The sequence below is a fragment of the Lepidothrix coronata genome, unplaced genomic scaffold (assembly GCF_001604755.1).
Source record: "Lepidothrix coronata isolate B3197 unplaced genomic scaffold, Lepidothrix_coronata-1.0 Scaffold17, whole genome shotgun sequence".
In the NCBI taxonomy this organism is placed as follows: domain Eukaryota; kingdom Metazoa; phylum Chordata; class Aves; order Passeriformes; family Pipridae; genus Lepidothrix; species Lepidothrix coronata.
This window is the reverse complement of record NW_016690197.1, coordinates 7,607,609-7,634,080: the sequence shown is the minus strand read 5'-3', so window position 1 is coordinate 7,634,080 and position 26,472 is coordinate 7,607,609. Positions and strand designations below refer to the sequence as shown.

Sequence of the window (26,472 nt, the reverse complement as noted above, 5' to 3'; positions counted from 1 at the left end):
CCTTAAATTTCAACATATGCTTACATCTTCACAGGACCAAGACAGTAATACAATCCAGTTTATGCAATACATGAATACAGTATTTCTGTAAATTTTCTCAGGCATCTAATTAGCAGTTACTCAGAAAAATTAGAAAGTGGTGTAGTAAAGGAACAATATCAAGTCATTCCAGGGAAATGTAATTAATCACAGCCAAGTGTATTTGCCTAGAAAACATAATTCTTCTCTGCTGAGGTATCTAATACTGAGAATAACTGCTGTAAAATGGAGGCTAGTGCTTAGAGCTAACCAGACACACACACTTCAACGAAGCATTAATACTAGCCAAACACCTTATAATTACAGACAGCTGCAAGTTCATGAAGCTCTTTGCAAATAGTTCTGTTCCACCACTCCTGCCACTGGCAGCTGCAGTGCCGTGTACCCTGAGCACGGGATACAGGACTCTCCAAAAGATACTGTGGCAGAGGCTGCATTGCAGCTATGCTTTTTGTAAACACAAAGTGTTCTCCCTTTTTCCACCAAAGCCTATTACTTCTGTATTCATACATCTCACTTCAGTGGAAGGAAAGAGAGCATTTCTTTGCTTCGTTAAAAGATGTGAAAGAAAAGGAGAATTTATTTATCTGGTCATCTGGGACAGAGAGAAATTATGGGCCTAAAGACAATGGGACTTTCATAAGCAGAAGAGTCTGCAGAAATGGGTTTAACTGGACTCACCTGAGTTCTTATGACATACTAAAAGACATGGAAAGAGTGTCTTAAGAGGTAATCCTTTAATTCAAACCATATTAACTTATTTGAGATGCTGGTCACCACTGTCATGCTAATAATAGATATTACTTCTTAGCAACACTAAGATTTTGAGTGTGTGAAAAGGAAAGAAGGTTCAGCATTTCCTCTTTTTCTTTCTCAGTAGGAAATCCATTGTTGCATGTGTAATACCATACTGGAAGAGGACAAAAGAAAGCATACATTTCCACCTTGGGTTCAATAAATGGAAAATATCAAATCTGCCATTACTTTCTAACCATCTAGTAGGACCTGATGAATTAATGAAACTGTATAACCTGGGGAAGCAATCTCACAGTAACAGTAAAATTAATGTATAAATACAGACTGAGTTGTGCAAAGGGCAAAAGAAACTGAACTTTTTAAAAAAGTACCTGCCTCAAAGCTGTTATTCATGTGACATCAATGCGACAGTTGTGAATACTGCAAAGGAAAGAGAAAATACTGTAAAAGTAGTACATAAGAAGAAGAAAAAAACCCCCACCTTACAAGTGTTACATGTATTGCTGTTAATTGCATGGAATTTTGCTGGATGTGGCTTCACAAATTAGGCAGCCACAGCAACAGCATGCAGGAAATTTCAGTGATGGGCCTGCAGTACAGTCACATAGTGCAGACAATAAAATGTGATTTTTGTATGGGCAAAAATGTCACCATTATAACCCAAATAGTAAAAAAACCTCTAAATACCAACACATATTTTGGCCCTGTAGGTAAGCAAAGTTTCAGAAGGCCACTAAAAATTTCCATCTGTTCTATATTTTACTTTGCCTGTAGTAACTGTACCTATTTGAGTCACCAAGTCAACCTTTTATAGTGATTGGATATCACTTTTTTTCTTAAGGACATATGCACACCCATGCATATTTCAGGCAGAAGTCAGTACAGTTGATCCTAAACCTAAAGCAATTATATTTAATCAAAGAACTTAGCTTATGTACAAGTCCCACAAATTACTAAATACATGGTTTATTAGGTCTGCATAGTTCCACAAAACAGAATTTAAGAGATTATTATTTCACGACATGGACTAATTTGCTTTTTGTAATTCCCAGCTCCAGCACGCTGCTATCCAGAAGGATTTTTATCTGTGCTCATTATTACTGATACATAGTATGCAAAAGAGGCACTGCTGAGAATGCATATACCAGAAATGGAAGTATCTGCTATATAGGCAATACCAAACAACAGAAACTACTCTTAGAGTGCACAGTTCAAGTAACTTAGTACACTCAAGACTGCTGAGAGGCTGATATTCCAAGCATGTTTTGCATGCCAATAGCATAATTTGATTATGTTATCAAGCCTCCAGGTATACCTCTTTCTGAACAAAATGGGATTGTACAAAACGAAAATTAGTAGTATGACTTCTACCATTGCAGATTCAATAAATACACACTCACAAACACAATTCCAGCACACTAAAAGAGAACAATAACAAAAAAATTAAACATTCAGAGGTTTGGCTAAGATTTCTAACCCTATACAAAATCTGTTATTCTTAACTCTTCAGGCCTACAACTTGTAACTGTCCCTGTAGCTCCAACCACGACAGCACTGGTATGAGAAGGTACAGAGACAGATCCTTGAGCCCACGCAAGCCTTACTGACTTAATTGCTCTTTCTATATGTCCCCGTGTCTGCTGGTAGGACCGGCTGTGTTCAAACACTGCACAGAAAGAACATTGTTTGCTCTGAAGCATTTTGGAGTTTAGCTTCACCTAGCCTGACAAGAACATTGATTTATAGCTTAAAATAGCAGAACAAGGATGAAAACACCTAAAAGTCAGCAGTAACTTTTGAAACCTAATTCTGTGCTCAGATTACCAAGGAAAGGAACAAGCGCAGACTGCAACCTTATAACTCCTCACTCACATGCTTTATTCTATTACCACGAGCGCTGCCCGTGTCACAAGAGACTCGCCGGAGGGCGGGCAGCGCAACGCTCCGTGAGGGCTCACCCGGAGCTGCGCCGGGACTGGCGGCCGTGCTCCCACACGGGAAAGCGGGAATTTATGTTCCCCTCTGGCTACGGCTTGTACTCCTTCCTCCGACACCACGCCGCTCACTTAAGTGTATTTAAACGAGCTCCCGCACCCGTGCCGCTGTTACCACCAGTTACAGGGATAAAACCTAAGGCGAGGTTCGCTCTCCCACTACATGACGCCCCGGCCCGCACAGCAGGGCCGCCGCCGCCTCAGCGCTGTCCCGCCGCGTCCCCTCAGACTCAGGGGGGACACCGCTCCCCACCTCAGGCGGGAGGGCAGCGGGACAGAGGGAACACCCCTCCGTACCTCAGGCGGGGCGCGGGCGGAAAGGGGCGCCCGCCACCTCTCCCCACTTTCCCTCTGTGGGGCGGAAGCGGTCGGGACCGCGCCCCGGGCGTTCCGCCCCGGGCCGGCTGCGGGCGCTGAGGGGAGAGCGCAGCCCTGCAAGGAGGGGCGCGCCCCAAGCAGCGCCTGGGGACAGGGGTTGGGTTCGGTCCGGCGAGGGCCGTCACCTCCCCCCGGCCGCCCCCGTCCCGGTGATGCCCAGTGTCAGACACCCGGCCGGGAGGCCTCGCTCCGCCTCAGCCCGACAGAGCGAACTCACGCCGGCGGGCGGGCGTGCCGCAGGAATCCCGGAATCCCACCGCCCCCCTCGGCCCCCGCTATCCCGGCACTCCGGCTTTAATCGTCTCCTTATATGGACACCAGAATGTCTGACGTCATCCCGACGCTGGGAAACCAGCGCCCGCGCAGCCAAGCTCGGTTGGGAAGGCGGGTGGTGCGGGAAAGGTGGGGGGCGGAGGGGGAAGGAGGCTCTGGAATGTTGATGGACGTGGCCTTGCGCCACTGGGAGCGGCGGCGCCGGGTCGGCCATTGGGCGAGGAGGGCGGGGGCGGGAGCGGCGGGAGGGGCCGGTTGTGGCGGTTGAAAAGCCGCCGCCTGGCTGGGGAGCGGCGCCAGTGCGGGGTGGGCGCTGTCGGGGGGAGGCAGGAGGGTAGCGAGTTCGAGTCCCGCCTCTGCGAGCCTGAGCCGGGAGCTGCTTCTCTGGGCTGCCGCACTCCGCTCCTGGGCGAGGGGAGGTCGGAGTAGTCGTTTGGTCTCCTCTCCTTCCTCGTTCCCCTCTTGGCGCGGAGGCCGCGGCTCTCGCTGTGGGGCGCCAGCTCGCAGGGACAGAGTTTGCCAGGAGTTTGTGCGGACTTCGGGCCCCGGCCCCCCGCCGCGCCGCCGCCATGCCCGTCTTCCACACGCGCACCATCGAGAGCATCCTGGAGCCGGTGGCCCAGCAGATCTCCCACCTGGTCATCATGCACGAGGAGGGGGAGGTGGACGGCAAGGCCATCCCGGACCTCACCGCCCCCGTGTCGGCCGTGCAGGCCGCTGTCAGCAACCTGGTGCGGGTGAGTAGCGGCGGCCGGTGCCTGCTCCGCGCCTCCTCTTCCCGGAGCCACTTCGGCCGCCGCGGCCAACTTGGGAGCCCGCCCCGGGCTGTCGCGGACAGGTGAGCCGGCCCCCGCCCCGTAAGGGACCGGCTGCCCGGCGGTGGTGGCCGGGAAGGGGTTAAGTTGGGAGGCTGCCTGGACCGCTACGGCTCCCGCCTGGAAGCCGCCTTGGGCTGTTCCCGCCCCGGCCGGCGAAGGAGCCGGGCGAGCAGTGCTGCGGAGCAGTGAGTTCTCCCAGCAGAGAGTTGTTCGCCGTGTCCGAGCGAGGAAGCCTTTGCCCACCTGAGGAGCGGCGTCGCGTTAAAGCGCAGCAGAGCGCCGTGGGTGCCGCTGTTCGTACCCGCCCCGAAACGCCTCGCAGATGGCTCTGATACGCTGTGGGGTTCCTCGCTGCCTTGGAAACTCCTATTTTAAGTGTGTGCACTATAAAAGGCAAAATACTTACTTGGCGTGAGCCCATCCTAAAAAAAAAAAAAATCAAATTCTGACAATTAAACCCCAGACTTCCCAGGCATTTGGTTTTGATTGTTAATTTGGTGAAGGCTGGCCGTTCGTTATCAGCGCAGGAGTCGAGGCGGGACAGACCTGTGGTTTCCAGGCATAGTCTGGAGTTGTAAGTTGTTCTTGTTATGTAGTCTCCAGTGTGAGTTACTGATCGCTGGTGGGAAGCTGAAATTCCGCTTGAATCTCTCGATTTCTTGAGATCAGCTGTGCATAGCATGTCTCTTTAAGATCTGAGCATCTGCAGTGTGGACATTTCAGTTTGGGAAGTGCAAGTGATTAATACGATTGAAGTGTTTCACTTCTATAAGTACTTTTATAACCATCAAAAAGAAATTTTGATATAGAAAACACTGTGATGTTGCATACTCTTTTATTGCATTAAGAATTACTTGGTAATACTTAACTTACACTTCTGTTAAGTTCATTTACAGATACTGAATTAATTTTTGAACATCAGATGTTGCTTGCTCATTTTGAATCCTGTAAAATTCTGAAGTAATTCATGGCAAGCAATACCCTTTGCCAGTAAACCTTACCTTAAAATGAGTAACTATGTAGAGTTAAAATACTGTGTCGCTATTAACTTGATGTATTAATGCACTGAAATTGTGAGGCTTGTAGGTATAAGAAACTGTCAAGATGACTAATGTAGATGATGTGTTTATCATCTTTTGGCCTGTAGTACTTTCTACTGCTAGAATAACTTGCCACTTTGATATTCTGCAGTTTACTACAGTGTAGCTGCATCTCTTCGTCCCCACGACTGTGAATTTTACAGGTTGTGCTGCCTGGAATACTTGTGCTTCCTGCTGACTTTAGCAGAAACTCTTCTTACGAAGAACAATTGGTCTGCAGCAACAAAGTGATGTAATAGGTGTATTGGCTGTGAGGGTGTGAAGCATGAGTATATGAAATACTTTTCCTTGAAAGGAAGACTTTGGAATAACACTGCTTCTCTGAGCTTAGCCTGTATCATTGGTTTGTGTGACTGTTTTTCCCCACCCCACCTTCGTCTCAAAAGAAACTTGATCTGATAAAGTCTTATTTATTGGAGAAATGCAGAAACAGAACTAGTTTCATTCTGCAGCTTGCTAATGCCTGCTCTTTTTTCATTTTGGACTGTTTTGGAAGCCTCTGGTTTTCTTTTCTTGCCTGCTAGTTAGATAAAAGAAAGGACTGTTGAATTATTTTTTTGTGTGTTAATTCACAAAGAGCAAATAGAAGTGATGTAATCTGAGGTGGTACTTACCAGGAAGATGCCCTTACCTGGTAGAATACAGCTTTGCGTACATTAGGAAAAATACAGAATTAAAGTTCTGTTTCCTGTCTGGAGCTGCATTTTTCAGTGCATCATTCCAAAGTGTAAATGGGATTTGTGAAACAGCAATTTCACTGGAGCAGGAATATATATGCAGACAGGTTATCAAATTATGAGCCTTCTGGTGTCCTCACAGGTGACAGCAAAGATGGAGTTGTCAGTGCAAGCAAGAGAGTAATGCCAACGAGCTGCCAGCTCCTTGTGTTGCTGTCTGCTCTGGATTTGTTGTGTAGCGCGACTGTCACAAAGTAAGGGGAAGTACTGATGAGCAGAGAATTCTTTAGTGATAAACTGTCACACACAGCAACACTGTCCTCCAGCTCCCCAGCCTAGAGTAAGGACTCCACAGTTTGGAAAGTGCAGGATTTAATTGATTTAACTGTTGCATCTGTAAGTAACTGCTGGTGGCAGTGTTTGAAGTCCTGACACCCATTCTTGTGCAAGGGCCAGGAGTTGTGCTGTATGGGGAAATGGGTTAGGAAATGACTGTATGGCTGTGAGGAAGGACCCATGTGCAATAACTTACTTTGTTGGTATTCCTGAGATGGAGTTAGCACAATACACTGTACTCAAGATGGAACAGAAGTCTTAATTTAAGTCTATTAGATAAATTAAAAAGGAGTCCTTCTCCTAAATACCTTGATTTGAGATTTCTTCCTTCAGTTTGCATTTAACACGCACTCCTGTATTTTCTGTCAGAAATGTTTGTGCTGTATTTTAAGGTTTGCCTGAAGCCATCTTAAAATACGTGGGTATTTTAATGCAAAATTTGCACACCCAGGAAGACCTGTAGAGATGCCTCCTTGTCAGAACCTAGTTGTAATCCTGGGTAAGAGATAATACAAGTCATTGTTGAAGTTAATGAAATAATTGAGTCTCTATGAATTAGTTTTTCCCATAGTAAACACTGAAGAAAGACTTGGTATTCTGTTTCCAATATGTGGGTTTGATTCTACTGCATCTTGAATATTCTGTTAGGACATAGCTTTTGCAGAAGAATTCTCAGATTGTTTTGAAGTATTTTGATGAAGTTTCTTAACTGTGAAATAAAGTACTTGTGGCCTGTGCAAAAATTCAACATGTGGAGGGAGGTAAGCATCAGAAGCTTTTTTGCACGGAAATAAGCTTTGACTGAAGCCAAATATTTGAGGGAGAGGCTTCAGATACCACAAGATTATTAATGTACTAAATCTGTTCTTTTGCAACAGAAAATCTTTGTTTTTGTTGGCTGATATTTGTAGTGGATGTGTGCCTCTTATGGGAAGATTGATGCTTGGTATTAGCTGAAGATGTGATGCTCTAAGTCAGCAGAAGTGGTGCTGGTGATAGTAATAGTCAAGACCACCCCATGGGTAGGGAATAATTTTCAGCTTGCTAAATATAGTATTAGTTCAGTGGAGAGTGAAATGAAATTCTGATTTCTAACTGGTCAAACATCCTAGGGAAGAAATGAACCATATGGTGGTTTTCTAGTTGTTTGTGGTTTGTTTTTGTTTCCTAGTTCTTTGGTTTTTCTTGCCTTTTTTTTTTTTTTTTAACACTCATCAGACTTTTAGCCTACTTTTGAAAAGAGGGATTTCTATCAGAGATGACTAATGATGATGCAGGAATCTTAAACCAATTGCACACATCATATAAATAGCTTCATTTCATGGAGGAGAAAAAAAACCTACTTTCCAATAGTGAATTTACAAGCATTTATGTTCAGACTAATGTTATATTGTAGCCAAACAGAGAAAGCAAATTGTACTCTGTTTTAAACTCCATTAATTTACTGCTTTGTATGGATTGTGGCGTTCTGTCAGTACAGGCATAGCCCACTCTGGTCCCTTCTCTGCTGTTTCGGGCAGAATTGCTTCAGAGCAGTGCTGCTGTTGCTCTGCCAAATACTGGCAATACCATAGGTGATGCTGCTGAGTTTGACAGAATGGAAACAATTCTCTGCATGGAAATTAAGGTAACAGAAGGGACTTGGGAAGTACACGTCATTTGAATATCAGGGCAGGCTCAGCAGCTCTAAGAGGTATCTGTTTTTCAGAGGCTGGGTTGTTCGACCAGGTCAATGGGCTAAAAGGTCTGACCTGCTTTACCTTAGACCAATTGCCTGACCAATTACCTTGTTTTCATGTCCTTCATTTTTACAGAGTTTGAGGCATCTGAGCAAAGTGATACTGCTGTGGAATGCTTGTAGTGAAAAATTTAAGACACGGTAACAAATGAAGTGGCTGAGGTCTTTGAGAACAGAGATCTGCTCTGAAAAAACAGTGCTTGTTTAGTTGATAATGCAGCTTCTGCCTTTCCATCCTCTGTGCTATAGGTGCTGTATTTCTGTATGTGAATCTATGTTTCACAAGTGTCTACATGCATCCAGTTTCTATTACGTTATTTTTTAATGGGGAACAGTTGCTTTGCTCTCTATTAAATTGTTAACAATCATGTTTCTCAAGAATGTGTTCTTGTTGGATGCTGGGATATGCCTTTATTTACCTCCTGATATTTGGAGGCTTATGGAACAGTACTGACATATTTCTGCGTCTCAGTTACTAACTCTAACTAGCAGTTCAGACTAATCATCAGGAAGGGTCTCTTAGATTATAAATATCCTGTCTCATAGTCATGGTTTATCAGATGTTTCCTTTAAGTAGAGCTGGGCCAAGCACTATTTTAAAATGTAAATAAATGTAGTCTAGAGTAAGATGAAGCTTAACCGGAGACTGTACTCGATGAGAACAAGACCCTGTAGCCCTGGATCAGTCAGTCACTTGTGTCCGAGGTTTTTTTCACTTCTTAAAGTTGTAAGGTCAGTGTCTTTAAACTACCACCAGCTGAAGCCCACCCTATCTAAGCACAATTAAAACCACCCAGATAACTCTAAAAACAGATGAAACTTGATACCAGTAGTTAGGCAGTGACATAAAGTGTAAACTAAACAAAAAAGTTTAACTGTGGGAGAGTTGCATTTAGTGTAGCTGTAGCAGCTGTCTTATCTCATCCTAGCAGATGAAGTAATAATCACCTGAAGCCATTGGCACATTCTGACTGCATAACCATGGGTCTCTCTCAAGTGAGAAGTTGGCTGGGGTTGTAGGGCCAGGTGGAAATCGCTGATCATTTTCCCTGGACAAGCTCTAAATTGTCTACTAATGACTGCAAATCATCAGCTTGGAAGTCACCTATTTAAATGAATTTGTGAAAAATGCAGCCTGCCTTGAAATCATTGTCATGATTGCAGCAGAATTCAAATACATGAATAAACATCTAGAATGAGGAGAGATGGTCTGACTGTTGTGGAGAGTGGATGGTAAAAGAGCTTTATCATCCCTAACTTTTCTCCTGCCATATCTGACTTGCCTGTAACCCAGGGTACACAAGGCAGGAGTGAGCTTTTCTGAGCAGCTTAATGTTTCTCTCTTTTGAGAGAAAAGTTAGCTTGCAATATTTGTTTACATATTTATATATCTTGGAAAAAATGGAGAAAGGAAAAAGATAAGCTTTTTTTTTTTTTTCTGGCAGAATTTTCCACACAGTGCAAAAGATGGCTCTCAAGGGGGTTGTACTTTCTGCATTTTTTTAACTGATGTTTGTAACATGCCATGGGATATGTACAGATCTGTGCCTTCCCATCTCCAGTTTATTATATTGTTACATTTTGAAGCTCAAAGAAACGGTCACTAGAGCAGCTCATCTGAACTCTACACAACTCAAACTTAGTGACAAGTGAATGAGAGTACCAGAACAGACCTGATGAGCCCATGAGAGAGTAACTATTTTCATTACAGGTTGCTAGATCTTATCCATGTGTAGTAGAAAACTGTGATTAGTGTTTTACAAATAATAAAAACTTCCTTCTTTTTTTGAAGTGGAACATCCTACTTCAGTGTACCAGCAATTTCGACAGGGATCGTTTGCCATATTGTGGGAACTGTGGCCTTGTGCTCTGAGAAAGTGGATAAACCCCATTAGGGTGTGTGTAGGGGAGGGGCTGGGAGAAGAGTGATTAATCAGACAGAAAGCAACTTTGTAATAACAAAAGCACATCATAAACTTCTTTCTTGCTTTTATCTGTTAGGAATTATCTTTATGTAAGTGATAAATTAGATTCCGATTTGAATGGAATCATCTTTGTTCTGTTATTGTGTTTGGATACTTAATTTATACCAGTCTCCTCTATCAGCTTTAAAAGGGATCTTTTGTTCTCTCTTCCTATAAATGTGCATAGAGATGGTGAATGCCTCCATTAGTAATTACACGCAGCTTGCTTTTTGGGTATAAAAACAGAATATTACTGTGGAATGAATAGCCTTAAAGTGGTAGTTGGACTAAAAAGTTCCATATGCCAAGAATCTGGAGGATGCCACTCCTGCACTGGAAAACTTAATATGTGCTTTCTGCTGCATAAGTGAATTATACCAGTGTAGGAGGAGTTGTTAAATCCATGTTAAGTGCCAGTGTTTTTAGCTATTTATTCTTCTGGATGTCTTGTAACTTTAGAATGTGATGTAGCTGTGCTTTGAAACAAGAAGATACTTTTCTCCACACAGTGGTATTAGACTGTAAACATGGAATTTCTTTTAGAGGTTAATAAAAATAATGAACCGAACAAAACATGGTTCAGGAATGTGTAGCTTCAGAATATTAGTGGAGTAATGTACAGGTGTTTTCCCCTTCTTCATATAGTTGAAATTTGGATTGATGAAACAAACCTTAGAAAGGATTTGGGTGGGGGTGCATCCAAGCAGTGGTTTTAAAGATGCATTAGCAAGTGTGTTCTTAATGCTAGTTACTGGAAATGATGCCAGTTTTCCAAAGGAGAGGATAGGTCAGTCCTAGTCAGTTTTTGCCTTGAGTACTCCTTAATTTTGGTAGTGGCTTCTTCGCATATAGCAAAGATTGGCTTTTTATCCCGACCTCTCTGTTGTACAGCTTGTGTGTGTTGCTCCTGAGCTCTTGTTTCTAACTGCATTGTCTTACTAAGTTTTACTGTCTTTGTATTTTTTCACCTCCAATATGAAGACAAAATATCTACTGTTAGCAATGACAGCAGAAAATTGATATTACTCACACTGAAAAGCAAGTCAGCCTGGCAAACTAGACTTTAAGAAATATTGCAATGTAATTTTTTTTTCTTTGGTGACACAGTTTATGTTCTATCACTTGTTCAGTCAAATGATATCAGAAGCAGTTCTTGATACAGAACTTGCCTCTGCAGCCATGGTTCTTAATTTCTGCAAAGTGATAACTTTCCTGACATTATTTTAAACACAACAATAGGAGCGGTGTTACTGAATTTGACAGTAAAGTGCCTTTTCTAGCTATATAACTGTTAAAGGCTTATCCACTAAATTAATTGTAATCTTTAATCAACTTATGTTGATGCATGGAAATAGACCACAGTGGATAATGCAGCTACTTGGATTTCAGAGCGTACTTTGTGGATACAGGATGACTTGCTGCATGGGAAGATGAAGTGATGAAATAAAGGCTGGATCTTCTCAGTTACAAATACTTCCCCAATAAGTATCACTTCAAAACACAAGCCTAGCATCCTAGCCTCTCAAAACTGATTGGGTTGGGAATGGGGGGCATGACCCTAAGTGCATGATATTTGGTGGCAGGTCTGGTTTGTCCCTGTAGTAATTTCAGGTCCTAGTGAATCTATGAAAATATGAAAAACTGGCTAGAGAAACAGGAGAGGGAGCAAACCTTTCCTTTGCTTACTTTGCCTAATAGTTAAAGTGTACTGAAGTATGACTTGCCTCTATCCTGAGACTAGCACCAAAGTTTTGTGTCCAAATATACTGAACTCACTTTGAAACAAATCTCTTATTCAGAAGTAAATATTGTCAGAATAGCTATTAACAGCATGAATAATGAACAACGGAAAATGATACCAGCTAATGAAAGGAGAAAGAAGTAAAAAACCATACCCTCTTCATTATCAAAGGCTTTCCACAGTGTCTGTGGAAACTCATTGACTCTTAGTTGATAATGATTTCTAACTCCTTCTCTCACTGAGAAAACATGTGTTGGAACAGTTTTCCAGTATCCTGACTTCATGGGTAGGGTAGGAAAGTGATGATTCATGGCAGGTTTCTCCAGTGAGGAGTGGAGAAAAGAAACAAGCTGTTTATCTTGGTGTTGGCCTAGGATACTTATGAAGAGACTTATTGTAATAATGCTGCATTGCATTTTCCATCAGTGGTTACACCCACAGAATAACAAATGTAACTTGGTCTTCTTTCACCAAATATAAATTTTCCTTGTGCCGAACTCTAGATGCACACTCTAAGTGCATCTTGGGGACCTGGAATTGCCGAAGGCAAATATTCTGAGAAAAGGTTGAGGTAAATAAGGCTTTGAGTACCTGGTTTTTTTCTGTGTTGTGGTCAGCACACCCCCACCCCCCAATTCCACAGTGGGCCCACATTTTACCTAGTCTTTGTCTTGCTGCTGTATTTACACAAGCATTTTTGTTTATTGTCTTTCATACCCCTCACTGGGTTCGACTCTAGATAGACTTTGTGATGGACCCATCTCTGCATGCTCAGCTACTGTGTCTTTGCTCTTCCTGGCAGAAATGTTCTGTTCATCCATGCAGGCCTCCTGCCACCTTTGCTTGTCTTCCTGCTCATCAGAGTGACCTATCCTTGAGCTTGGAGTAGGTGATCCTTGAAAATTAACCAGCTCTTCAGAATCCCTCTTTATTCTCAGACTATCCCATGTGATTTCTTCAGTTAGGTCCCTGAAGAGACTAAATACTGTTCTGAAGTATTAATAAAACTTTCTTTTCTTATGCAGGCTTTGTTTTGTTCGCCTGCAGAAACAGACTTCAAGGAGACCGATAGTCAGTGCGTGTGAGACACAGATAACTTGTAGATTGCAAGAATTTTTGGGTGGATTTGGTTCCTGGTGACCACAAGCCCAGTTACAGTTAGAACAAATGGACTTATTATAAATGAATATAATACTTGTGTGTACCTAGGCAATGAATGGTTAAACTGTTGAGCTCAAAATGGGATATAGTAGTATATAACTGGGGGAAACAATTAATGCTGAGTGTTAGTTGTATGCAGGCTGGTATGTTCAGCCTTCCAATTTAAACTCTGGAAACCTTGTCTGTTGCTAACATACATGCATGTAATCATCTCACTTACGAGAGGTTTTGAATACTGAAGTGTGTGATGCACTAAATATTTATCCAAAGTTATCACTGTAAAAAAAATTGCTGTGTCAAGCATATAGCTGGAAGCTACTAGAAGTTCACTTGTTTTTGTGTCTGTTTGCTATTAAAATCACAGGGGTTTTTTGTAATTTTATTCAAGATTGATCCCAAAAGTTGTTTCACGTTTCAACCTCTGAATGTGTATGCAGGTGTCTATATATCCTTCACCTGAGTCTTCAGTAGCTAATTTGATCACAAACCCACTCAATACTTGAAATAAAACTTAATGTCAAGTGTAAAAACACTTTCTCAAATTACTGCACTTAGAAGTTTTTAGGTGAGATGTTAAACTGACTAGTGTTTGAGCTACACTAAAAATCGCTTTCATGAGCCTAGCTGTCTTTGCAGCTTTTGCAGCACAATAGTTGTGCTGAATAACAGAGATGAACAAATGAGGTTTCTCTCGAACTACAGAGAAGTAGCGAAAAGGTCACCTTTTATTTAGCTTGCCCTGATACAGTGACAAAAAATGGATTGTGAAGGGCTAGTAACTGCCAAACCACTGACTTCACTGTAGCAAGTGAAGTGCTGTTTGAGTCTCTGCCACACCTATAAAATGTTCCCTTTTTCTCAAAAAATCAGGGGGTGGGGAGTGGAAACCTTAGTGAGTCTTAGGGGGGGTTCAGTTTGACTTCAGTTTTTCTCCAAGGACAAAAAATGTAATAGCATGGCATTTCTTTGATTTGTCTTCAGTTAATGCTGGAGAAAACCTGTGTTCCTCAGCTCTCTGACTCGATTCCACGGGCACTTGAGCTATCAGACCAGCTGAGCCCAGCCCACCCCCCCTGCAGCAGAATGGAATGTATTTTTTCAGTTGATCTGATTTTTGTTGGGTTCCCCCCCCCCTTCCCACCTTGACATCAGTGATGATTGTAGTTCAAAGCCATGGAATATGAAGTGTTTTATCTGTCAAGTGCAAGTAAATTTCTTGCATAACAGCTTTGCTCTGGCAGTTTGGGGGGCTATAATTGTGATAGGTGGTCTGTTGTCCGATTACTCAGAGTGGTGCAATGCTAAAGATACTTGTGACCCTGAAGTGGTTATGAACTGCTACGAAGTGTTGTTGTGGCAGATTTCTACATAGTTGTCTTGTACTTTTATTGTTGCAAAGGGCAAACTTTGTGGCTTCTTAGTTGTCAGAATCACCAAAATATTTATAACTAACTTGGTTACTGTGTGGCAATGGAGGTAGTAAGGCGTTTGTAAACTTGATGGATCTGGCATTTGCTTTCACAACTGAGTACAATTCCTTTCTTCAGACAGGTTTTACTATTGGTTTGTTAGCTGGCCCAAAACCTTGTATTTCTGTTTAATGTAGAATAATGATTGTTGAGAAGAGTGGTTCTCTTCTGTTCCCTTGCTATTAAACTTGGAGCAACTTCCTCAAATAGGACAAAATGTTGGGAACAGCTTCCTGTTCCAGTAGTTGCTTTTAGTTTGATTTGCAGCAGTGCTGATGTTTTTCTTCTCAGCCACATTATTACAGCAGGTACTGTAACTTAATCTGTATTTCACAAAGATTTAAAAGCATTTTCATTAATGTCTATTAAACTTGTAAGAGGATTTTAACTGTTAGAAATGGGTGGTCCTTTGATAACTGTGGAGTTGATTTGTCAACATTCCTGTAATGTGACACAGCAGTGGTTTACTGTTATATGTGAACTGGATAATATCATGTGTTTGTACAGTGCCTGGCACAATGGAGCTCTAAAATGCTGAGAAATTGTAGTGGGGAAAAAAAAGGCTCTTGTTTTAAAGGAGTTGAATGAATTAAATGATAGAAATCCTCAAAAGAATCAGTGACAACTAGGAATTGGATTATATCACTTCTATGGTCATCCCTTAGCAGGAGGTTTTGACTACACTGGTAACACTTGCTGTTATGCCATAGTTTATTAGCTTTTACTACAACAAAAAAACACAAGCCCTTAATGTCTTCAAAAGATTTTTTTTTTTCAGTGTGAGTCAAGAAATCAGTAGCAAATGCTATTGAAAGTAGTTGTTGTTAAAGTTTTATTAGATGTGATAGTGATTTGTTATGTGACCATATAGTAAGCTTAAGATTTACTAAAAACTAATTTTAACAGCTGAATAAATCTTCATCTAACTTGGAATTAATGCTGGATCAGACACTACTTCATTTGATTTTTAACATCCTCCATCAGTTATTTCTGCTGAGTGGCTGCTTTTTAATAGTTTGCAAATTCATTGTGGTGACTCTGCACATAAGTGGGTCAACTTCTACATGCTGAATTCCTTGCAGAGCTGATATAAGTGGTCATGAGAACGGAAAGCAAAATCAAACTGGAAAATAATCACATGATATCAAATTTCTGACACACTTATGTTTTTAATGGTAAATGAGCACTATCCCTTGGAAAACAGCCTACCATTTCTAGTTACAGTCTCTCTAATGTAACTAGATATTGTTGCCTCTAATTAAAAGATCACATTTAACATGTGAGCAATGATTTACACCATGAACTTACTGTACACTAGAATTAACTGTTAGTCAAGTAAAGTAAGACTCTTATGAAAGACAGATTGTCCAGTATGCTACAGAAGGTGGATAATTGCTATAAAACACCATGTAGTACATATCTTGCTGATGAAAATACATTTCCTGTGGCAGGGTTTATGCCAAAAGATGAATATGGAGAGTTTCTGTTGCTTCAGCTATTTATTAGTGAGTACATAAAGATATTTTTAATGTCATATTAAAAACTCAGTGAAAAATATTACTTTATAAAAAAAGGAATTTTAGGTATGTAATTTTTTTTTCTTTCTCATGTTCATATATTTTGTCTTCCTGCAGAAAACTGTTGCTACCATGAGCTTAGGAAAAACAGTCTGTTCTCTAGAACCACTGATGCTCTAGGAGAGACCTGATAAAGGAAGTGATGCTGGCCTTTCTCAAGAAGAGAGAAAAATCAGTGTTGAACTGTGTGGCATTCAGAAGTCAGTACAAGTTTGCATATAACAACTAGAAGATACTAAAATTCAGTGCCTGGTATGGCACTGGTACGAAAACTGTTCCCCTATGTTTTCAGTTGGGGTATATTAAAATGCCTCACTTAGGTAACAATACCTGTCAATTCAGCAGTGTTTTCAAAGATTAAAATGGGTTATAAAAAGTAGCAACAGATTTTGTAGTTAATGAAATAACAAAAGGAAATTAAGACATTTATTTTGGACATCTGCCTTGTACCTGATTGAGTCAGTTACTTCTTGAGTAACTTTCAGATGCAGAACAGTAGAGAAAGAAATTGCTCTACTGTTCTGCATTTGAAAGTTACTCAAGAAGTAACAGAGAACATATATTATTTTTGTCTTAGCTTTTTTCAGCTTCTTGAATATTTTCTGTGCCAATGTGTTTAAGTGGAATACTAATGTAATCTTATTGTTACAGAGACCACAACACAACTTAGTTTGTCATTCTGATGATGGAAAAAACATCCTGGAGAGAGAGTCTGTTAATACCTATGTGTAGCTATAGTTTGGATTGATTTAAAGACTCTCCAGTACAATATTTATCTATATTAGAAACACAGATTCTCCCAGGCAGCTCTGCTGTATCTGGAACTAAGTCTTTCTTCCGCTTGATATGATCTGTGCACTTCCTATGGTGAGACTTTTTGGCCTTGTTGGTAACAGAGTAATACTAAAAAGCCATAAGATTAAGTAAACTTTCTAAATGCTTCTACTTGACTTAACACTTGGAAGGCTGGGAGGACAGGATGAATCTCAATTACTAGGGCAGGAGGGAGATCCTTAAAACCCGACTCCTCTCCAACATGCAGATATCAGCAGATTATCAAGGATGGTCTAAATCTACCAGCAGAATCGTGGTATTTGGTTTCTTATTTTTCAGACAGGCATCTGAATAATGAGAAAATTTAGCTCTGAAATGTGTTATTTTTCAGTACAGTACTAAATCTAAATCTTGCTGCATATGTATACATACTAAGAGGGGCTCTGAAAATAGTGGTTGACAGACCTGGGTGTATGGAAAGGAACTGTAAGAGCTTTTAGAATCTGCATGCTGTTTGGTATGTGGTGTTTTTCTTCTGATTTTACTGTAATGTAAAGATAGCTAGTTGCAGCTGTCAGTCTCATCTGTAGACTACAGTTGCTGCATCTTGTTTTTTCTGATGAGTTTTGTATATGCCCAAAGGTAAGAGATGACTTAAGTTATTTGACTGAATGGGAATGATAGTATCCTACAGTAGTTTTAATTTAAGTGGTGATTGGGAAGAAGAAACTCTTCTCTTGATAAAAGAACTAATTTCCAAATTATAGTAATTCTGTAAAAGTCTCACATAATCAGTATGTATTTGTTTCCCTCCTGTTAAACTAATCCTGTAATTAGCCAAACCATCCAGACCTCAGCTCTGTACTGGTAACAGAGTTAGTAGATAACAGCAGCATGAATAAGTCTTTTGGTACCCAAATGATGTCACTTTTTGTTTTCCATATGGTTCTTGTTTCATAGTTCTGTATTTTACTTGGACAGCAGGATTTTCTTAGCCTCAAGCCAATTAAATTTTTCTTAATCACCAGTGTAAACAGATAGGTCAGTTTGCTGCTATTGGGGACCAGATGGCTGGAGTGTTCTAATTTACTTGCCAGATGACTTTGAAATTGTACCTTGCTATGCCTGGAATGCAGTCTCCAGGGCAATCATGAGAAAAGCAGGAGTCTGTCTGTGGCTTCTGTGCTGACTGAGAGGCTCAGATTCATCAGTCTCTTCAGTTTCATGCCTGGCTTCAAGGAGAAGTCGTGTCACTGGTGGTATATGTGCATTGTTCATTTGGTGTAAACTAAAAGCAGGAATTGAATTTAGCTGCACGTTTTCTTGGACTTATTTTTCAGTCTCTAATTGCATTGGCCTATTCCCCTACAGAGAAGCAGAAAACCCTAAAGCTTCTTAAACCAGTGTTGAACTCGCTAATTGCGAGCGATATATCAATCACACTTATAATTCAAAGCAAGATGAGTAGAATTATGGAGGAATTGGAAATTTGTTTTAAATGCTTCTGAGAGCCTTTGAATGAACAACAAAAGTTTGTGTTAAAAAAAAAAAAGTTACAGCTTGTTAAGACTCACTTTTTTCAGTCTTGAATGAGAAGGATTAAATTGTAAGGAGTGACCTGTAAACTGGTTCTCTTTGATTTTTCTATTAACATCTAAAATTACCTTTTTTTTTTTCTGTTCACAGTTTGCAGAAATTCTGTCTTTACTGGAAGCTGTTTACATATGATGTTACTTGAGTGGCTTGTAAAATTTAGATGAGACCAAGAAGTTTCATGATGTACCCCAAGGCTGTTTTACTTGCATCAGACCAAGTTTGATACTGGGCTGCTATGCCAGGATGTATGCAAGTCTGTTTTGTCATGTTTGCCACATGATTGTGGTAGCTAAGCGTCAGGGTGTGATAAAAACAGCTCCAACAGCTGTATTTCTAAAAGAGCTGAGAGAAATACATCAAAATGCCAACAATTGGATCTACTTGACTGTAAATGAAAACAGAATGTGGGTTGCAATCAAAATACTGTGAGTGACAAGAACAAAGGTAAACAGCCAAGTCCTTTTTGGTTTTGTTTGGTTTTGTGTGGGGTTTTTTTGGGGGTGTTTTTTGGAGTTTTTTTTTTGCTGCCAGGGCTCCTTCCCAAGAGCTTTCCATGTAACTGGGCTCCAATGACTGGTTTCACAAAAGGAAAACCGAACAATTGTGAAGTAGTTACTGAGCCCTTGCCGCTTCTGAACCCACTGAATCAAACTGTTTCTGGAATCACTGAGGGATAAAGGACCAGATTTCTAGGTCTTCAATGGACAAGCCTTGTGTGGAGGGGTGAACTCTGAAAGGCATAGGATTCCCAACTGGATGCTATTAATTTCAGTCATCACTTTCCTTATGTTGTAGTGGGCAAGTATGTAACCTGAATTCTAAGTGCTTTCGTGAAGATCTAATTCTGTCTGCCCATGCTGTATTTTTTAGTCTGGACTGAAATGTATATTGTCTCTGCCAGCAAGGAGTAAGCATAGATTTGGTGAACTTTGGCTTGCTTCTAGCTCTACTTGATGCCTTGTTCATAGTTGTGAGATCTAGGCCAGTTTTACTTTCTTAAAACACAGGATATAGGGAAAGCACTGGCAACTCCATTTTGAGATGGATTCTAGAAATGGCTATGCAGTGTAGAGGCTGTTGTTGCTGTAGAGTTGAAGGAAGTACTGAAGTTTATTTTTTCAGGACAGACATTTAAAGAAATTGGAAAAGAATTTGCAGGGAACTTGATGGAACTACACTGGTGTATTACACATTTCTGATGTGAGATTTAATGCTCCTATTGCTGTCATGATCCTTCCTGGAAGCTTGCAAAACATGGAAGAATGCATAAGCCATCAAATGGATTTTTATGTGAGATGTCTTATGGTGAAGTTCCTTTTACAGCATACAGACTAGATCACTTTGTGTGGCACTTGGATTTGTCAAGCAAAACTTATACTGGAGCTTATTTCCTGGGGGAAATGTGGGGCTCTGGTAGTGTAATAGCCAGGGCTGTTATGTGTTTGCTGGATGATGATGAGGGGGGAATATTTTTAGGCTCCTTGCTAAAATGACAGATGTTTTAAATTAGCTTCTGGAACACTGCAAGAACTAATTCTTCTAAGGTCATCTTCCCTTTTAACAGGGGAAATCATATAAGCTGCAAGGAAAATTTCATTTCCAGCATTTGGCAAATTGTCAAACTGGTATTGTCAATATAGGCATTCAGAAGAATCTTTGTTTAAAAAAATATAGTGACCCTCAAATAATACATTTTGGACTCTCATCTTAAATATTTGTGTTTTATTTGATGTGATACATGCAGTTTGTACTTTGAAACTTGTAGAAGTAAAAAGAGCTAGATGTTACTGGGTGCTTGTGGTGGTTTTGTTTAAACAAGCTTGTAGAATGACAGAAGCTGAAGCTATTTGCCATTCTCACTGAACTATATGCAGCAGGCTAAAAAAAAGTGGGAAAGGGACCTTGTGGGGTGCTCTTGTCTTGTCTTTCCTGCAGTAGAACCAAACACAACAAAGCTGCAAAACTGGCTATAAAGAAAAAAAACTCAGCCTGATGAAAAAGTTTTCCTCCTTCTTTTCCATGGAGAAAATACTCTCCATCAGGAAGCTTAAAGCATACTGATCTACTAATCAGTGGTAAATAGGAGTGTATGAGACTTACAAGCAAAGTTAAGAGCCAACAGCGCAGGAAATCTCAATCTCTTCCTGCTGCTTATAGCTACATTTTTATAAGGCTTTTTAGTGGCCATATATGCCCTCTGACCTGTGTGTGTCCCATTTCCTTTAACTTCCTTGACTTGCCTGTCTCTTGTTCCCTGTTTTTTTGAGCAGGGAGCAAGTGGGAAAACAGCTCACTCTTTTTTTTCAACTGATTTTGTTTCTAATCTCCCCAAGAGTATGGAAATTAATATGGATGGGTGGAAGTTGTAACTATGACATTGTCTTGGTAAGGTTTGCTTGAGAGCTTCCCTTATTCTATAAGGTACAGTGTTGAATTATCCCTTTACTGTGTTAGCCAGGGCAGTTTCTTTGGAACCATGAGTCATTACCACTTCAGCATTATGTAAAAGCAAAAGCTTCTATATCATGGGGACTGTTGCTTCCCAGTTAGTTAAGGTAGGATTATTTTAGGAGGCAATAATATTTGAAACCCAAGTAGGAATGCTGTTGTTTTTTCTACATGTGTGCTGTTAGATAGAAATAAAATACGTTTCTCAGATGATAGTTTTGTATTAGTGTGAAGCTTGAGAAGCCTTCCATCTGAAATAAGGAATGTGTAGATACTGTATCTTCAAGGAGAAAACCCTTCATCTGCTTGGTACTGCAGTGTGGAGAAGGTGGAGTTGAGTGAATCTCTACCTTGTGTTACACTGTACTGTGTCCAAAAATTGCTTAGGCCATGTAAAATCTGAAGAAACAGGATCTTATGAAAACTAACACAACAACAACAACAAAAAAACCCCTAACCACAAAGCTAGAAAGGAAAACCCACTAAACTCTTTGAGGTTTAAATTTCTAGTTGTGACTGTAGCTTCATGTTTTGGGACTTTACCTGTTAAATGTCATGTGGAGTACATTTGTTCTTTATGTGCCATCTCTATACCTTGGCCACAAATGCAAGGAACGATTTCTGGAGAGGTTAAGTAAGAGCTATGTAAAGAGGAAGTGCTTTCCTTGGAGGAACAAGGTTTTATATCTAAACAGATGCAGGGAGTGCATGTTGAATTGGTGTGTAAAATAAGGTTGAAAGTCCTTTTTGCTGGAAAGGTAGTAGACCTTTTTAACTGAGGCATCATGGGAACTGCTGGAAATCTTGTCCTGTCTCTGTGCTATACAGTGCTTAGAATATGGATGGGTTTGGAAGAGAAATGTTGTTGGAGTTTAGGGCAGTTTTTTGAGGTTAAAACTCACCACAAAAAAAACCAAACCAAACCCAAACAAAATGGGAGTGGACTCGTATCCTATATGTTACTTTCATTTGAAGACCAAAGATCCTAGCTAGTTATAGCAAAGAATGTCTAAATACATGTATGTATAAATATAAAAAGTAGGTGTATGTATCTATCTATACTTAGCTGATAATGCTTCTTTGAATAGTAAACCTAGATCTGTCCTTTGGTAGAAGAGACTTATGCTTTCCAGACTGAATGACAAGATGCTTTTTATATGGCCTAATAAAACTAGGAGTAATTTTAAATACGTAAAGCATCAAGTGTAACTTGTGCAAAAGTTGTTTCTTGGTTGCTCCTGACTGATTAATGTAAAATAACAACAAAGATTGCTAGAATGGCCTTCAGTGTGAAGTGCCCCACCCCATTGCAAACTTTATTTTTTTGCATTCTTTAAAAATTAAATGTTTTCAAATGTATTTTTTCAATATAATGAACTATATGGAGATTGGTACAGCTGCAAGAAAAATCTTGAAGGCATGGTTCTTGAAAATAAAATATTTTCTTTCTCTTCATTTTCACCTGGTGACAGTCCTTTGTGTGAACAGTGTGTAATCCAAAGTTAATATGAATTACTCTGCTTTTTGTGTCATCTTGATCATGCATATATGCATACAAACTTGTGAGAAATACAAATAACATTTTTCATGAGTGCAATGGAAATAACTAGAACAAAGCAAGCATACTCTCTGGTGGGTCATGTAACCCTGTCTCGGGATTTGGGGCGTGAGATACATTTGGAATCGTGCTTCTGAGGCATTGCCATGAAGTTTGGGAGTCAAAGCAACACCACAGTGCTATGCATGAGGAGGGGGCAGGATCGTTGGTGAGCCTACAATAAACACAAGAGACAGAAACCTACCATAAAATTCAAGGCCTTTAACCTTCCTTTTTGGTCTTCCTTCTTTACTTCTAAGTAACTATGCGACTAATTGTGAGTGTAGTACTAATATCTATTAAAAAAAGATAGGCTAGGCTGAATCTGTGAAGCAAATAGAATACTAGGACCAATGTACTTCTGTAAAGTTCCTCTGAAAAGAACCAGACCAAGGAGACACAGTTTTTGGCAAGCAGCAAAAATTTGCAAGGAAATGGTGCTTCTGGAAGGCTGTGCAGAATTAGAATTGGCAAGCGCTGTGTGTACTGACACACTACATCTTCTGTCAAAAACCAGCAAATCTTTAAACACCAGCTGATCAGGGATTTTCAGGGCTATCTTGTCAGCTTGAGCAGGTCTGGCAGCTCTTAACACAAAATAGTGTCTGGGTTAAAGACCTTCTGCTTTGTGATGCCTTTGTGAATAGCTTATTCAGCTGGAAAATACAGCGAACAAAGGAGCTGGAAATATTTTGTCAAGTTGGTGATCTCACAGTTCAGAGAGTCAGCTACCAATTATAAAGACTTCTATTGTATAACACAAGAGCTAGTGTATAGAGAACTCCAGATCTTACTCTGTCTCTTTCTTTATTAACTTCTGCATGATTATTTTTGCCTAAAGGATGCTGTGAATGTGGATGTGGGGTGTATTCTCAGTAATTAACTACATTTTTCTAATAGACTAAGTTAAGTAGCAAAATGAGGGTAATTTTTTTAACTTTGAACTTGATTTCTGATATATGGGGACTAGGAGGGAGGGAAGTCTTCAGAGTTCAGTGATTAAGTTTTTGCAACTAAGTGCAGAAAAAAAAGATAGTATTATTTCTATGCAGAGTGGGAAGAGAGAAAAGTGTGTTTGTCTGTCCCCTTTCAATTCAGTAGAGATGTTGGTAGGAAACAATTTAGATTTCTAAAGCATTTTGAGACCAGATGGTCTTGAAAGCAGATACAGCAACAAGAACCTAGTGAAAGGAATTATCAGTAGTGCAAAGGGGGTTTTTTGTTGCTATTTTGCTATTGGCTTTTATCTGGCCTTTACACTGAAATTTTGATTCTGAAGTATGACTTCTTTCTCCTGCAGGTTGGAAAGGAGACTGTGCAGACAACAGAAGACCAGATCTTGAAAAGGGATATGCCACCAGCGTTTATCAAGTAAACTCATTTTATTGTAAATCTTGTGTTGTTGGTAGAGGAAACCTGTTCCAATGGTACATTACTGTTACTCGTTTCTGCTGTACAGATTGGAAAATATTCTTATATTTGAAAAGTTTGTTTGAAAAGTTCTTAGGTGTGTTGAGGCTTATCTTTGTCAGGAACAACCTTTTGGGCAGCAGTGACTTGTCCTGTTACATTCTGTACATATGGGTACATATATAGGGCATTTCTTCCTTTAAAAATAATAATAAAATAAATCAGATTACCTGCATGCTGCTGTAGGTTTACCTAACAGTGCCAGAGATAATGTGGTGTTATCAATCTCTTCTGTTCATTTGGTGGATGGAAAAGTGTGAATTTGTCAGTATAGGCAACTGTTGCATGTGATATAACTGCTTGGAAATATATTTGAAAAGCAGTGACTTACTGCAGACAGTCTAGTAGACAGTAACTCCACTTAGAGCAGACACTCTTAATTATATGATTTGCTATCAAGGACAACTGACTTTTTCCTTCTCTTGCCTTAAGTCTTAAAAATGATACCTCACACCTTGTTGTGGAATTCCTGAGCTGCTTATTGCCATCAGACAGACTTCTACTGAAGTGACTTTGCCCTACAATCTACTGAATATAGTAACCTCTATTACTGTTGTCCCGTGCATACAGAATGACTGACTATTTTAATGTGTTTCCAAACACCAAACAGGCAGATAGTCAAAACAAGAAAGCATTGAGGCAATTAAGGAAAATAATAAAATGGAGAAGAGAGATGATGTCTGAAGAGAAAATTTATGGTAGGCAGTCAAAAGGATTTAGAGTTTGTTGCATTGTAGGTTGACAAAATGAATAATTAAAATAATGTTTAGGTCCAGGTAGTATTAGCATATGAGTTCAAGAATGAAATAGCTAAATTATTAGTGTAGTAGTCTGTCACTTGATACCACCAGTGAGTCAATCAATGAGATGCTACTGCCTGAGAAACTTTCTAGGGAAATCTGGGGAACAGGAGGTCTATAGGTCTGACATACTTTTGGAGCAAAAGGCTAGAAATTCTGTATTAGAGAAGGGAATTAATCATGGCTAGGCTTCGCGAACGAAGATTTAGGAAGGCACTATCCACTAGAAGAGAATTAATAGATCCTAGATATATATGGTGTCCTGTGGGTGAATTGACAGTGTTTCTGTGGAGGGAAATTCTGCCTTATAAATCTGTTGGTATTAGAAATATCACAAACAGGAGAAAGGGTAATCCAGGTAATACAGTATACACTGATTTCTAAACTTTTTGGCAGACTCTACAGACTTTTAAGAAAATGAATTAGCCACAGGGTAACATGAAAAATTCTTGTATGGAAAAGACAAAATGGAAGGTGGAAGGAAAAAATTAGACTTTTAACCCTGCCAATGGCAGGAGGAAATCAGTACAGCTGCAGAGCTCTCTGTTGGGATTGTGCTTTTCACCACGTTCATAAAAGCTCTGGAGACCAGACTGAGCTGTGAGGCAAAAGTACTTGCCAATGACCTCGAGTCTTATATGGGGTAGTGAGATTAATGGATGACTGAGAAATTACAGCCTGACCTTATTAATTGAAGTGACTTGATATTAAGTGTGGATTAAATTATTTTGAAAGATCTAAAAATGATGTGCACACAGGAGAGCAGCAGTTCTACGGTCAGATAGGATGATCGACTGAACTGACCCTTACAAATTGTGAGCAAGGTTCTTGGAGCTGTGATACATTGGGGAGAGCATCTATTATATGCTCATAGTGGTCAAAAAGTAAATAAAATATTAGGTTTATCATCAAAGAATGAGAGACCAAAATGTCACTCTATCTATATTTTTCTCCCACACCTTAAATACTGCATGTACTGGTACTCCCACAGTCTTAGGCTATAGTAGAGAACAAAGGCATGGAATTACTTCTGTATAAGGCAAAGCTAAGTAGGCTGGAACTCTTCAGCCTGGGAAAAGTGACAGAGGGGATTGAGGCCCTGACAAAGGTCTAAGGAAATATGAGTTGCATGGAGAAGTTGGAAGCTTGTACTTTTCTTTTGCAAGAACTTGATGGGGGAATTGCTTTAAACTAGTAATTTATAAACCAACAGTAGGGAGAGATGCTTTGTACAGCTAATTGTGTACTGTTAAAACTCTTTATATGGGTTTGGAGGTTAATAGCTAAGTACTTAGAAGAATCCATTGTGGGTTATCAAATAGACAAACTGCAGGAAGTCCCAAGAACTGAAAATAGTTGGAGCATGGGAGAGTGCCTGGAGGAAGTTCGATAAATGCTCATCCTGTTCCTAACCTTCCTTAGGCATTTACTCGCAGCTACTTCTGGAGACAGGCTACTGAGCTAAATGGGCCTTTGATACAATCCACTGCAGTATTTATCATGCTGTGTTCCTGCTGTGTGATCTTGTCCGGTTGTAGAGGGGCTTGATTTTTATTTTTATTTTTTTTTTTTGAGGGGAGTGTTTACTTGCTTCTTGATGAATTAAAACCAAGCAATTTTGATCGTGCTCATTTTGTAGATGTGTAGAGTTTTTAGGTAATTTCCAGCTTCTTTTTCACCTAGACAAGTAAGGGATTAAGGAAAAGAGATTTTCTTAATTTCAGTGTTTGATCAACACTTAGCAGACTGTGAAGACTTCAATAATT

At 40.2% G+C, this 26,472-nt stretch overlaps 1 protein-coding gene across 4 annotated transcripts in view; it reads left to right on the top strand.

The window, feature by feature from the left end:
* The first annotated feature begins 3,579 nt into the window (after positions 1–3,579).
* VCL (vinculin) overlaps positions 3,580–26,472 on the top strand; it is a 59,289-nt gene continuing 36,396 nt past the window's right edge. The window contains exons 1-2 of one of the 4 annotated variants that reach the window (XM_017806876.1): positions 3,580–4,177; positions 23,737–23,807. In XM_017806876.1, coding sequence (XP_017662365.1) covers positions 4,010–4,177; positions 23,737–23,807 — 239 coding nt within the window. In that variant the 5' untranslated portion in view covers positions 3,580–4,009. Of the gene's footprint in view, positions 4,178–18,752; positions 18,836–23,736; positions 23,808–26,472 lie in introns of those variants that run through there. The other 3 variants (XM_017806872.1, XM_017806873.1, XM_017806875.1) reach the window with 3 other exon arrangements.